Here is a 12,139-nt window from a genome sequence, read left to right on the forward strand (position 1 = left end):
AGCCCTGTGATCCAGTTTTTATGCTCTAAAAATACTAATTTAGTCACCAGTACCTTGTTACTAGCTGGTAGGTATGCAGAGATCTTTGGGAGCTCAGGGTCTTATGGGCAAAAATAACATGTGGTTATAAAGAACCAATGTTTAAGGAAGAGGGGGTGATTAAAACTTGCCTGACTTAAATCCCCTAGACTCCGGTTGGTCTTAAAAATTGACCTGGTTTGGTAGGCAAACCAAAAGAATTAATAGTGAAGTCAAAAGGAGGCTAGGAAGGGGCTGTTGATATAAATGCATGTAGAAGAAAATGGGTTCCAAAGGTCCGTGTTAGAGAGAGAAGACATTGTGCCAGAAGAGAATCAACAGGGCTCCAGCTGGCACTTTATCGTCTCCTGCAGCGATGCCCAAAGTGAGCTGAAATGACACAGAATAGGAAATAACAATCTGTACTTACGCTTAGTTAACTAAGGTTAGAAGCAGATCTTTTTATAGAAATGTCAAGATGACTTGACTTGCATTTAATTCTGTGGCAGTATTTTCTTTTGTTTCATTTGTTTCATCATAAAAGGCAGTATATTCAGTGGTTTAAAAATTCGTATACATTTATACATATACATACATGCATGCATACCTACAAACAGCAAACATTGAAAAGCCTTCCTTCTCACCTCAGATAACCTCTGTTCGTGTGTGTGTGTGTGTGTGTTTCCTGTATGTGTACACAAATACTTATAGATATTTCTATTTGTCCTTTTTTTTTTAACAGATACCTTACTATACATACTGTATTTGCTTTTTTGCACTTAATATGTATGATATTTTAGAGAGTTTTCCCTGTCAGTTCATAGAGAGCTTTATCATATACTAAATTACTGTATGAATATTTGTGTGTTGCTACTTTCCATTTTGAGTTTCATGGAGTTCTTTTGGGATTTTTCTTTGGTTTGTTGTTGTTTTTGTAGGTTCAGTTTTCGAATGGCAAAGTACATAAATCATAAGTGCTAAATAAGATTAGATTTGACAAATGCATGTACAGGGTATCAAGATAAAAAGAATATTTTCATCACCCAGAACATTCTTTCATACTCTTTCCCAGTGGTTTTTCTGAGGCAACCACTATTTGAATTTTTTTTTTTTTTTTTTTTTTTTACTTTCAGTTTGGTTTTTTCCCCCCTTCTAGAACTTCATGTGAATGGAATCATTCAGTGTCTAGTCTTTTATGTTCATCTTCTTTCAGCCAACTAAGTCTTCCCGAGATAAATATATCTCATCCATGTTGTATCAGTAATTCTTTTTCAGGATTGTTTTGCTATTCGAGATCCTTTGCACTTCTGATCAGCTTGTCAATTGTTATAAAAGTATCTTGCTGAAATCGTGATTGGGATGGATTTGAAAAAACATAGACCAATATTATCAGGGAATTAGGGAAAATAGACATCTTAATATTGGGTCATTTGATCTTTAGAGACAGGGTAGGTCTTTGTATACTTAGGTTTCTTTAAAGTTTTTAGATGTTAGTGTACAGGCCTTATATATCTTGCATTAAACCTTTTGTCTAAATATTTTGGCTTTTGACACTATCATAAATGGAATTAAATTTTTTAATTTTCAAATTGTTTATTGCTAGCATATAGAAATATAATGGATTTTTATAAGTTGCCCTTATATTCTGTAGCATTGCTAAATTTACTAATGAGTTCTAGCAGTTGCTTCAGAGATTTTCTATATAAATAATTATATTATTGTCCACAAAAGCAGGGTTTCTGTTCCAACTTTCTTGAGATTATTGCCATATAACATGTAAGTTTAAGGTTTACAGTGTGATAGTTTGAGGCACATTTACTGCAAAATGATTACCTCAATAAAGTTAGTTAACACTTCCATCCCCTCACATTACCTTTTTTTGTGGAGGGAGAGAGAACTTTGTAAGATCTGTTCTCTTAACAGTTTTCCAATATATAGTACAGTATTGTTAAGTATAGTCACCATGCTGTACATTAGATCCGCAGAATTTATTCATCTTATAGCTGAAAGTTTGTATCCTTTGACCAGCATATCCCCATTTTTCCCACTCTCCAGCCCCTGGTAACCAACATTCTGCTCTCTGTTTCTTTGAATTTGGCTTTAAAAAAAAAGTGGTTTTATTTCTTCCCTTCCAGTATTTTGTTTTTACTTTTTCTTGCCGTATTGCACTGGCTAAGACCTCCAGTACAGTGCTGATTAGAACTATATCATCGTTGATTACATCATTAAAGTATTTCTTCCTTCTAACATAGTTTTTAAGCAGTAAGTTTCCCTTTAATCATTACTTTAGATTTTAGCACCCCCTCTCCAATTTCTTATACTGTAGATTCATTGTCATGTATTTTCTAATTTATTTTGTGATTTCTTCTTTGACCCATGGGTTATTTAGAAGTGTGTTGTTAATTTCCAAATTAATTGACCTTTCAAAAATTTTTTTGAAAGAGCGAGTGTGCAGCAAGCAGGGGAGGGGCAGAGGGAGAGAAGGGAGAGAATTTTACACAGGCTCCACACCCAGCATGGAGCCCAACTTGGGACTCAATCTCATGACTGTGAGATCACCACCTGAGCCAAAGTCAAGAGTCAGCTGCTTAACCGACTGAGCCACCTCCGTGCCCCTAATTGACCTTTTTTTTATGGCCCTAGCATACAATCTCTTTTTCTTATTGTTCCCTGTACACTTGAAAAGGATTCTGTACATGTCACTTAGATCAAATGGTTGGTTGATAGGATTGTGCAGCTCTTCTGTGATATATGGCTTTTTTTTTTTTTTTCTTTTTGGCAGCCTATCCAAAGAGTTACTGAAATTTCTGATTGTCGATGTGTTCATTTCTTCCTTTAGGTCTGTTAGTTTTTGCTTCATGCATTTTAAAACTGTATTTATATTTGTATTTGTATTTATATTTAGAGAGGGCACAAGTGGGGGAGGGGCAGAGAGAGAGGAGAGAGAGAGAGAGAGAGAGAGAGAGAGAATACCAAGCAGGCTCCACTCTGCCAGTGCAGAGCCCAATCTGGGGCTCAAACCCATGAAGTCATGAGATCATGACCTGAGCCAAAACCAAGTCGGACACTTAACTGACTGAGCCACCCAGGCGCCCCTAACACTGTATTCTTAGATGCACATAGGATTGTTAATGTCTTCTTATGAATTGACCTTGTTATGAAATATGTTGTCATCTCTGATAATATTCTTAGTGTTAAAGTCTTATATTTCTGATATTATGTTTTATTAAGCTTATTGCTTGCATGAATTGTGTATTTCCATTCTGATATTTTCAGCTTATCGGTATACATCTTTTTTGTAGATATTTTATATCTTGTATTCATTCTGACAAGTGTCTGCTGCTTATTGGAATATGTGGTGTATTTATGTATTGTTACTGATGTGGTTGGATTTACCCTTTTACCCATTACACTTTATTCTTTGTTTTCTATTATCATCTGGTCGTCTTTTCTTCCTTCCTTCCTTTGAGGTTAATTATTTTTAGTGTTTCATTTTAATTTTCTATATGCATTTTTTCTCTGTCTCTTCCCCTTTTCAGGGGAAAGGGTTGCTTTCCCAATGACAGTATGAATCCTTAGCTTTGTGACAGTATAGCTGTTTTTAACACGTCCTTTTGTTTCTGTTGCTGTTGTCCTACAAATTGCATCCACATACTTTTAGAGTTACAATTTTTGCTGTAACCAGTCATCTCCTTTTTGTAGAAATTAAGAGAAAAATAATCGTCTATTACATTTTCCTGCATACTTAATACTTTCTCGTTCTCTTAATTTTTCTCAGTGATTGAGAGTTTTCATCTGTTGCTGTTTCTCTTTATCCTGAAGAACTTTCCTTTAGCATTTCTTTGGGCAAAGTCTGCTACAAATGAGTTCTCAATTTTTGTTTACCTGAACATATTTTTGTTTTGGCTTACTATATGAAGAATATTTTTGTGGGGTATAGATTTTAGGTTGAGTTTGTTTTTCCGTTCAGCTCTTTAAAGATGTCCCATTGTCTTTTGGCTTCTGTTTCTGATGAGAAATTGTTACTCATGTGCTCATGGCTCTGTGTATGTGGATTGTTCTACTCCAGCTGCTGTCAGAGTTAAAGCCAGATACTGTTTCAAGGTGGTAAAAACAGATTTTATTCAGTAATCACAATAGTAGGAGAAGAGCTGAGCTCAGTTTTGATTTGCACAGAGGTGACTGGGAGAATAGGAGAGTAGGCAGCGGGAATGAATAGAGGCTTGAACGGAGTTAGGGAACTGAAAAGTTACCAAAAAAAAAAAAAAAAATGGGTTAGTGGGTTGGTTGGTCAGTGTCAGTGTGGCCGTCTGTGTCTGCTAAATGGCATTTCTCAAGTTAGGCTTCTACCCTCTCTCTGAGGGTAGCCTGGGATACAGAGGCCTTGTCCTTTCTGGTGACTGATTACATTTCAAAGGAATGGATTTCAGGTCCTTGAGAAAGACACTCCTGAGTTGTAGGAGACACATAATACATCTCAAAGAGACAGGAAAAGGATTGACAAGTGCAAGTTTTTAAAATAAATGCTCTAAGGAAAGGAAGTCAGGGGCCTATGGACAAGTGTTGGTTGGAACAAATGGTAACTTCTTTTGGCCGCCTTGACCTTTTCCAAACAGGAGCTCAAAAGGGTCTGGGTCCTATGAGGGACTTGCTAGAGCTTAGTTAAGTGTCTTAGTGCAGGAGTTTAGATGGAGTCCTTGTGCCAAGAGTTTTGTAATTCTTACCATTTTGAAGATTTTCTTTTTATCTTTTAAGTATTTTGACAGTGATGTGCCCAAGTGTGATTTTCTTTGTAGTTAAACTGCTTGTTATTCACTGAATTTCTTAGAAGTATCAGTTTAATTTTTCACTGAAGTTGAAGATGTTTTAGGCATTATCATTTCAGGTATTTTTTTCCGGTTTTTCTTGTTTCCTCTCAGAACTGCACATGTTATTGAGACTATCCTTTTTGTTATTCAGTCTATTTTATTTTGGTTCTTCTGCTTTGACAATTTCTATTGACTCATCTTCAAATTGACTGTTGTGTCTTCTCCAACCATCAGGTTCATTTTTTATTTTTGATTTTGTAGTTTTCCGTTCTAGAGTTGCCTTTTGATTCATTTTTGATAGTTTTCATCACCAAGCGAGATTCCTGTCTGTTCATTAAGTCTGTGAACATGTTCACAGTAGTTACTTTAAAATCCTGGTCTTTTAGGATTTTGAGGATCTATTTCTATTGGCTATTCTTTCTCTTGACTAGGGGTAACATTTTCCTATTTCTTCATATGTTTAGTAATTTGTGCTTTTTATACTGGATATTTGGGATGAAATACTGTAGAGACTGAATTTTGTTATCTTCCTCTGAAGAGTTTTGATTTTTGTTCTAGCAGATAGTTTTGGTCTGCCTCATATTCCAGACTGTCTGCCTCTGATGTAAAAGCAGCAGTTGAGATTTTAGTACTTGGTGTTTCCGGACTTCCAAATGCAGGTTTTCGGCAGGCCACATAGTCTCCCCCGTGTAAATAGTTGACAAATCAGTCGAGGATTTGGGCAGAGTTCACATTCATATTTTGATCCCCCCCTCCCCCGCATGACTCCTTCTTTATAGGATTTTTCCTCTTCTTTTTTCAGCCTGTCTGGCAGCCCCAGATCCATTCTCTGATTATTTGTGCAAGTCAGTAAAACTGTTGTTTTCTGCTTAAGGTCTAGTTGCCCTGCCTAGCTTAGACTGTGGGGCTATCCTTGGATACAGGGCCACATAAATGCATCTCATTCACTTTCCCCTCTCGCAAAGGTTTGACTTCCCTTTGATGTTGTCCTTTTGGTCCCTCTCTACCATTTTCAAATGGTTGATTTTATTATATTTTGTTCAGAGGCTGTCATTATTGTCTGAAGGAGGGTTTGCCTAATTAAGGCTACTCTACAGACAGAACCTCTATTTTGTTTTATTCGTGTACTCTTTTGCTAATTGTGTACAGTTTCCATTGAGAATTTATATTGTGTTTCAGAGTTCTCTACTTTTCTTGGTTAAAGGTTTCCTGATCATTCTTACTTATTTTGGTATGTTATATTTGGAGTAATTTTGTCTGAGCTTTTTAGTGAGATTGTATCAAATAATAAATTCGGCAGAATTGATGTCACTATGATGTTGTCTTCCTGAATAGGAGATACGCGTTTTTCTCTTTGCTTAGTTTCCTTTGTGTTCTTCAGTAATAATGAAAATGTTTCTTTGTATAGTTTTGCCACATTTGTACTTACGTTTATTCCAGGTGCTCTTGTGTTTTGTTATAAATTGATGCTTTTAAAAAATACTTTTTCTTACATAAACAAGCAAAAATTTTGCTAGCTAGAAGGAGATTTATTATTTTTAAGTAAACCTTCCAATTGTGGAGAGAGATGTTACCATAAACAGTAGAACTGAGGCTTAAATATACCTTAATATGCAAGTTGGAAAGTGGCAGAGTTAGGCTTGGGATCTAGGTTGGCCTGCCTGTTGATTGATTGCGTGTTCTGAACATAATGTTGATTATTTTCTGATTTATTTCAAGGCTTGAATAAAAGCACAACTTAAGCTTTTCTCTCTTTTAGATTCTGGTTCTGTGTCAGTGTCAGAATTACTTTAGTGAAATCTTCATTCTCTCATAGGAGCAGAGTTGCCTCTGAATCTAATCTCTTGTTAATAATTTTCCTTGGATTATTTTCAAAGGCTGAAGAGTAAGCTGTATACCTTTCCTTCTGAGATTTAAAGTCAGATTCGTAACACTCTAGAATGTAGGTGATTTTGTTCGTGATTTAAGCTACATGGTGCTATATGTTCTCAGTAGACACTTGATAAATATCTTAGAAGAACCATGTGTGGTCATGGGTTTTATTTATAGTCCGTACGTCTTTGGGGGAAAAAGATTAAATTATTTTCCAGTTTCTTGGCTTTTTCTGACTTTTGTCTTTTGGAAAATGAAAGATCGATTTCTGAAGCCTGAAAAGCGAGAGAATCTGTTAAGTATCTTAAAAGGGTGCTGGGGAGTATCAAAAAATGCATTTGTAAAACCAGTATAGTTGCTGTGGCCCCCAAGGCATGGCCTGAAAAGTGTCTGGAGGCCCTGGGAGAGGCCCTGGAGCCCCGGAGCCCAGCAGCCGGGATCTGCAGCCCAGCAGCCGGGATGTGTGTTTTCGGGCCACAGGAAGACGTTACTTCTCACCATTGTCCTTTGAAATGTTGATTCAGTTAGCTCTTTAGCAGTGTGTGCACCTGGAGTTTAATCAGTTGTTTGATTTTATTTTCAAATATTGTTTTGAAACGATTCTTCCTCCTCTTTGAAATTTTGATGATTTTGTAATATGAGAGAAATGGAGTTTGAGTTTGTTTCAGAAATTACCTTTAGACTCTGATTGTTAAGTACAGCTTCTGACCTGAGACACGTTGACAGGCACAAGTTCCCATTCCAGACTGCCTTTGAAGGTCTCCTTCCCTCCTCCCACAGATAAGAAGTTACTTTGAAATTGTGGCAGGGAAAATAGAGTTATCTCTGGGCATGCCGATGTTCTGGAAGGAGATGTGGAAGAAAAAGTTTGAGACCTTTCTGGTCTGTGTCTTTCAGGTGCATTGATTTTTGAAAACGAGACACAGCACATCTTTTATATTCATCCTGCCATTTTAGAATTTGGTACTTTGACATATCCTCACAGCAGTTTCTCAGAACTTTTAAGGTGGTTACGCTCTGTTAGAGTGACTTCAAAATGCACTTCCTTCTCCATCATAGCAATAAGAGAGCAGTAATAACTTCCAGTAGAACTGAACGTGTGAGTTTCTCAAACAAATAATGTGAAAATATTAACTTTGGGTATGTATCTGATTTAAGTGAAATTTTTTCCTGTATTAAAAAGACCAGTCGACATCCATTTTTGGCTAAGTTTTTAAACTAGATTATAAAGGCTGGTGGCATAGGTATTAGGTCTTTTGCTGTGAGCAGTGGAAATTGGAAGGGGCATTATAGGTATGATTTCATTAAGCTAGAGAGCATTGGTGTTCACATTTTTAAAACATAATCATAACTTATCTGGAGTCACATGTTCCATTTTATTGGCTTCCTTCATATAGAAAATATAGAAACCAGCACTAAAAGCCCGTGACAAAGTGAAGCAATGTATATATATTTTCTGGGTGAAGGAAGTATTCTGTACATTTTCCATGTTTTACATCATGGTATTTTGAATAACCATGCTTCCATGTTCACATCAATTTTTTGTTTTTCAATTTATGCACAGCACTTGCTCTGAAATTTGGGGACTGAGTACACCAAATACGATAGATCAGTGGGATACAGCAGGCCTTTACAGCTTCTCTGAACAAACCAGGTGAATATTCTGCCCTCTATGGAATCCTAGCAATCTTGGGGCGGGGGGGCTGTTTTGGAAGACCTGTAAGGGGTTGCTCAGTATCATTTTGCCTAGGATGTTTCCTTAATGTAAATAAGGCATGGCATTTAAAATACCTGCTTGCCAGTATTAATGATATATTAAATGTGTCCGCTGCTGTTTTGATCAATGAAATTCTACTTTTGAATCTTCTTTAAATTACTGCATCCCCTAAAGAATAGGAACTTCGATAATAACTCTATTCTCATTTGATTTTGAGACTAGATTATAATCTGTTGTTGGCCTAATTTTCAAGTAGATACCTAACCAGTTTTTGCTAAATTTCTTGCTATCATCTAAACTCATCTTCTTTATACTAATAAGTACGTAGTTATTTACCAAGCCCCTCCGATCACAATTCACGCTAGGCTAACTCATTTTTATGTTCTCTTTTTTTTAAAGTCACCTTATTCTCTTTTTGAGCATTTTGGTATATGTCCATTTCATCTCATCATACTCATCACCATCTGCATTTATGTGTGAGCTGTAGGAATATACCTCGGTCCTCAAAACAGTCACAACTGGGTAATGAGTTACATTAGATTGAGTAAGTTACTTTACATCATTGTTGGTACTTCCCATTCCTCACACTAGTTCCTTTTTTTTGATAACTCAGTCACCTACAGTATCAATGCCCTTCAAAGCATCCCTAAATAAGAGTTTGATTTACTCAAGATAGAAGTTGACAAAAAGTTTTTCGAGCAGACTCTATGATCCTTTTTTTAAAAAACTCAATTTCTTCCCAAGTGGTTAGCCATTCATTGACATCTGAGTCATTTACGTAGCCTATTTATGAGAAACATCTGTAGCGCGGTGCTGCTTGCTTTTATATCCGACCCATTAAATAGTACATTTTTCTTCCTTGTACTCACTAAAACTAACTAAATGTCTGTCATTCCTTTCTTTATGCTCGTACTGTATTAATTTAGCCCAGTCAGCTGCGCCTGTTTTTTTTTTTTTAAAGTTCCCACGTTTCTTTCCCCTTGCTTCTCTACAGGTCTCTGGATGGCCGTCTGCAAGTGTCTCATCGAAAAGGACTGCCACATGTGATATATTGCCGATTGTGGCGTTGGCCTGACCTTCACAGTCACCATGAACTCAAAGCCATTGAAAACTGCGAATATGCTTTCAATCTTAAAAAGGATGAAGTATGTGTAAACCCTTACCACTACCAGAGAGTTGAAACACCAGGTAGAAAAATTAGATTTGTTTCCTTGTTTTAAATTAAATGCTTGAACTTAAGTAAATGAGGCACTGCTATGTAATTGCCCCTGGGAAATCTTGGTGTAAAATTGCAATAAATTACCTGAAATTTAGTGTATTATTTGGTAATAATTAAAACTACTTTTAAAACGTTTTAAATATGGGAAAATAAACTTGAGAGGATAAGAGATGTCAGTTTCTTGGGATAGCATACTATTTGACTTCAAAATTACATATCCAGAAAATTCTTTTTTTTTTGTAATGTTTATTTTTTTTTGAGAGAGAGAGAGTGCGCGTGCATGGGATTATGAGGGAGGGAGGGGCAGAGAGAGAGAGGGAGACACAGAATCTGAAGCAGGCTCCAGGCTCTGAGCTGTCAGCACAGAGCCTGACGCAGGCCTTGAACCCACGAACTGTGAGATCATGACCTGAGCTGAAGTCTGATGCTTAACCGACTGAGCCACCCAGGAGCCCCTATTCAGGAAGTTCTAATCTCCGGATTCACAGTCTGGTTGGAACTAAACTGATACACCTCTGTACCTGTCTGCTGCCTGAGCTGTTTTCAGTCATTTTATTCTTTAGTATTTTCTTTGAAGCACTTTAATGGTATCATCTGTATCTAAGCAGATTGTGAAATCCACAGCAAGACTTTTAGTTTACTTAGTTAGCTGCATACTTGAAAGTTTTTAAATTTTCAATTTCAGTACAGCTATGTTTCTAGAAATGGCCTAAATCCGACTTCACAGATCTTCCTGCAGCTTTTCCAATGGGGATATATGAACTCTTACGGTAACATTATAGTATTACCAGAATGTCCTTGTTCCTCAAAGTACAGGATAAATTGAAACTTGGAAATTTAGATTCTGGACTCCATGGCAAATTAAGACCAATCAGATTTGTCAATTTCTTAGGAACTGATATAAGGCCAAATGGATGGACCCTAAATTTTAAAAATGAAGCAGGCTACTTCCTTTTTTGTGTGTGTGAATTTTTTTAATAAAGGTCTGGTCTGTCCCCCTTACCTGGTGCCCATCCTGTGCTCTTTGCCATTAACCTGGGTTCCTTTTACTCTTTCAGTTTTGCCTCCGGTATTGGTGCCACGGCACACCGAGATCCTGACCGAACTGCCTCCCCTGGATGATTACACCCACTCCATTCCAGAAAACACTAATTTCCCAGCGGGAATTGAGCCACAGAGTAATTACATCCCAGGTATTTTCACCTTCTGAATCTCCTGAAAATTGGGATAAACAGATTTTGTTCATAAACATTCACATACTAGTAAATTGTGATTTGACTTAAAAAAAAAAAATGCTTCTGGATTTTGAATAGGAAAATCTGCTTTGTTGGTTGATTATTTTGTGAAATGTATAAGCCTCGTACTTTAAACACTTTTGTCTGGAGAAAAGTTTTACTTTATATTTCATTTTCTTTTGCAGTGGCTTTAATCAAAGTACTGTGAGAAGCAGAAAAGAAAAGATCTTAGTAAGTTTGTCTTAGTTGTTGAAGCTAAGAGAGATGCAGAATGTAAGCAAAATAACTTGTTCAGGAAAAAGGTATTCTTGAAGCAAGTGTAACTAAAAACCACCCAAATAATCATTTTCATAGATAGCTCGATAATGTTAAAGAGAAATGTACTATGCCTATAGAAGATAAAATATTTTGAGTTCCTACAGATGTAGCAGCACTGCTGTACTGAAAATCATAAATCCTCTAATTCGGTTCTTTTTCATCTGGGCCCCAGTCACCTCTGCTGGGAAGTGAATGAATTTAACTACATGGTTCTCAAATCCTGCTCAGATTATTGTAGTACGTGACCTAGTAATACACCACAGCGCACTTTTAGTTTTCACTGTTCTTTTAGGAGAACAACTAATATTTTCTTACTTTCTTACTTTGTGTTTCCCTTTTTTGTTTTTTGGGGTTCCCCCCCCCCAGCAGAAATTAAAGGTACCATATTCAAATGGGGATGAAGCTATCCGTTGGATATTTTAGTGTCTCATTTTTCTTCTCCTTTTGTAACAGCGTCTCCATTCCACTCTTATTTTCAGTATACAACAGAAAATACATAAGGAAGTTAGTTTCCAGTACATTTAAAAAAAGATCTCTTTAATATGTCTCATGGAAGAAATGCTTGTTCGTTGACAATTTAAAGACATAAAAAGGATTTTTTAAAATAGCTAAATTTAAGGTAGAAAGTGTTTCCTGATTGTTTTAATGTGCGTAATTTTTTTTTTTTACAATTATTTTGTTCCAAAAGAGGGCTTAAGACTGCTTTTTAGGTTGCTAGGAAACACACTTTTTGAGAAGTTAAGAGGGCAGGGCCTAGAGCCTGGTGGAATGCGAGGACCAGCAGGGGAGGGCAGGACTGAAACAGGTCACTCGCCAGGGAAGACTTGGCCGGACATGGTTGTGTGTGGTGTGGGGGGCACATTTTAAGTCTTTGATGTGGGAATTTGTATTATTCAACAATACTAGGAAACCGAGACGTAAGCATACAGTCTTGTAAGACACCTACCCGGTA

At 36.7% G+C, this 12,139-nt stretch overlaps 1 protein-coding gene across 2 annotated transcripts in view; it reads left to right on the forward strand.

The window, feature by feature from the left end:
• The window catches only part of SMAD2 (SMAD family member 2), a 76,562-nt gene that overhangs the window by 42,561 nt on the left and 21,862 nt on the right, over positions 1-12,139 (forward strand). The window contains exons 3-5 of one of the 2 annotated variants that reach the window (XM_040478892.1): positions 8,263-8,352; positions 9,410-9,603; positions 10,693-10,827. In XM_040478892.1, coding sequence (XP_040334826.1) covers positions 8,263-8,352; positions 9,410-9,603; positions 10,693-10,827 — 419 coding nt within the window. The remainder of the gene's footprint in view (positions 1-8,262; positions 8,353-9,409; positions 9,604-10,692; positions 10,828-12,139) is intronic. The other variant, XM_040478893.1, reaches the window with a different exon arrangement.

The sequence above is a fragment of the Herpailurus yagouaroundi genome, unplaced genomic scaffold (assembly GCF_014898765.1).
Source record: "Herpailurus yagouaroundi ecotype Mexico unplaced genomic scaffold, PumYag 142, whole genome shotgun sequence".
In the NCBI taxonomy this organism is placed as follows: domain Eukaryota; kingdom Metazoa; phylum Chordata; class Mammalia; order Carnivora; family Felidae; genus Herpailurus; species Herpailurus yagouaroundi.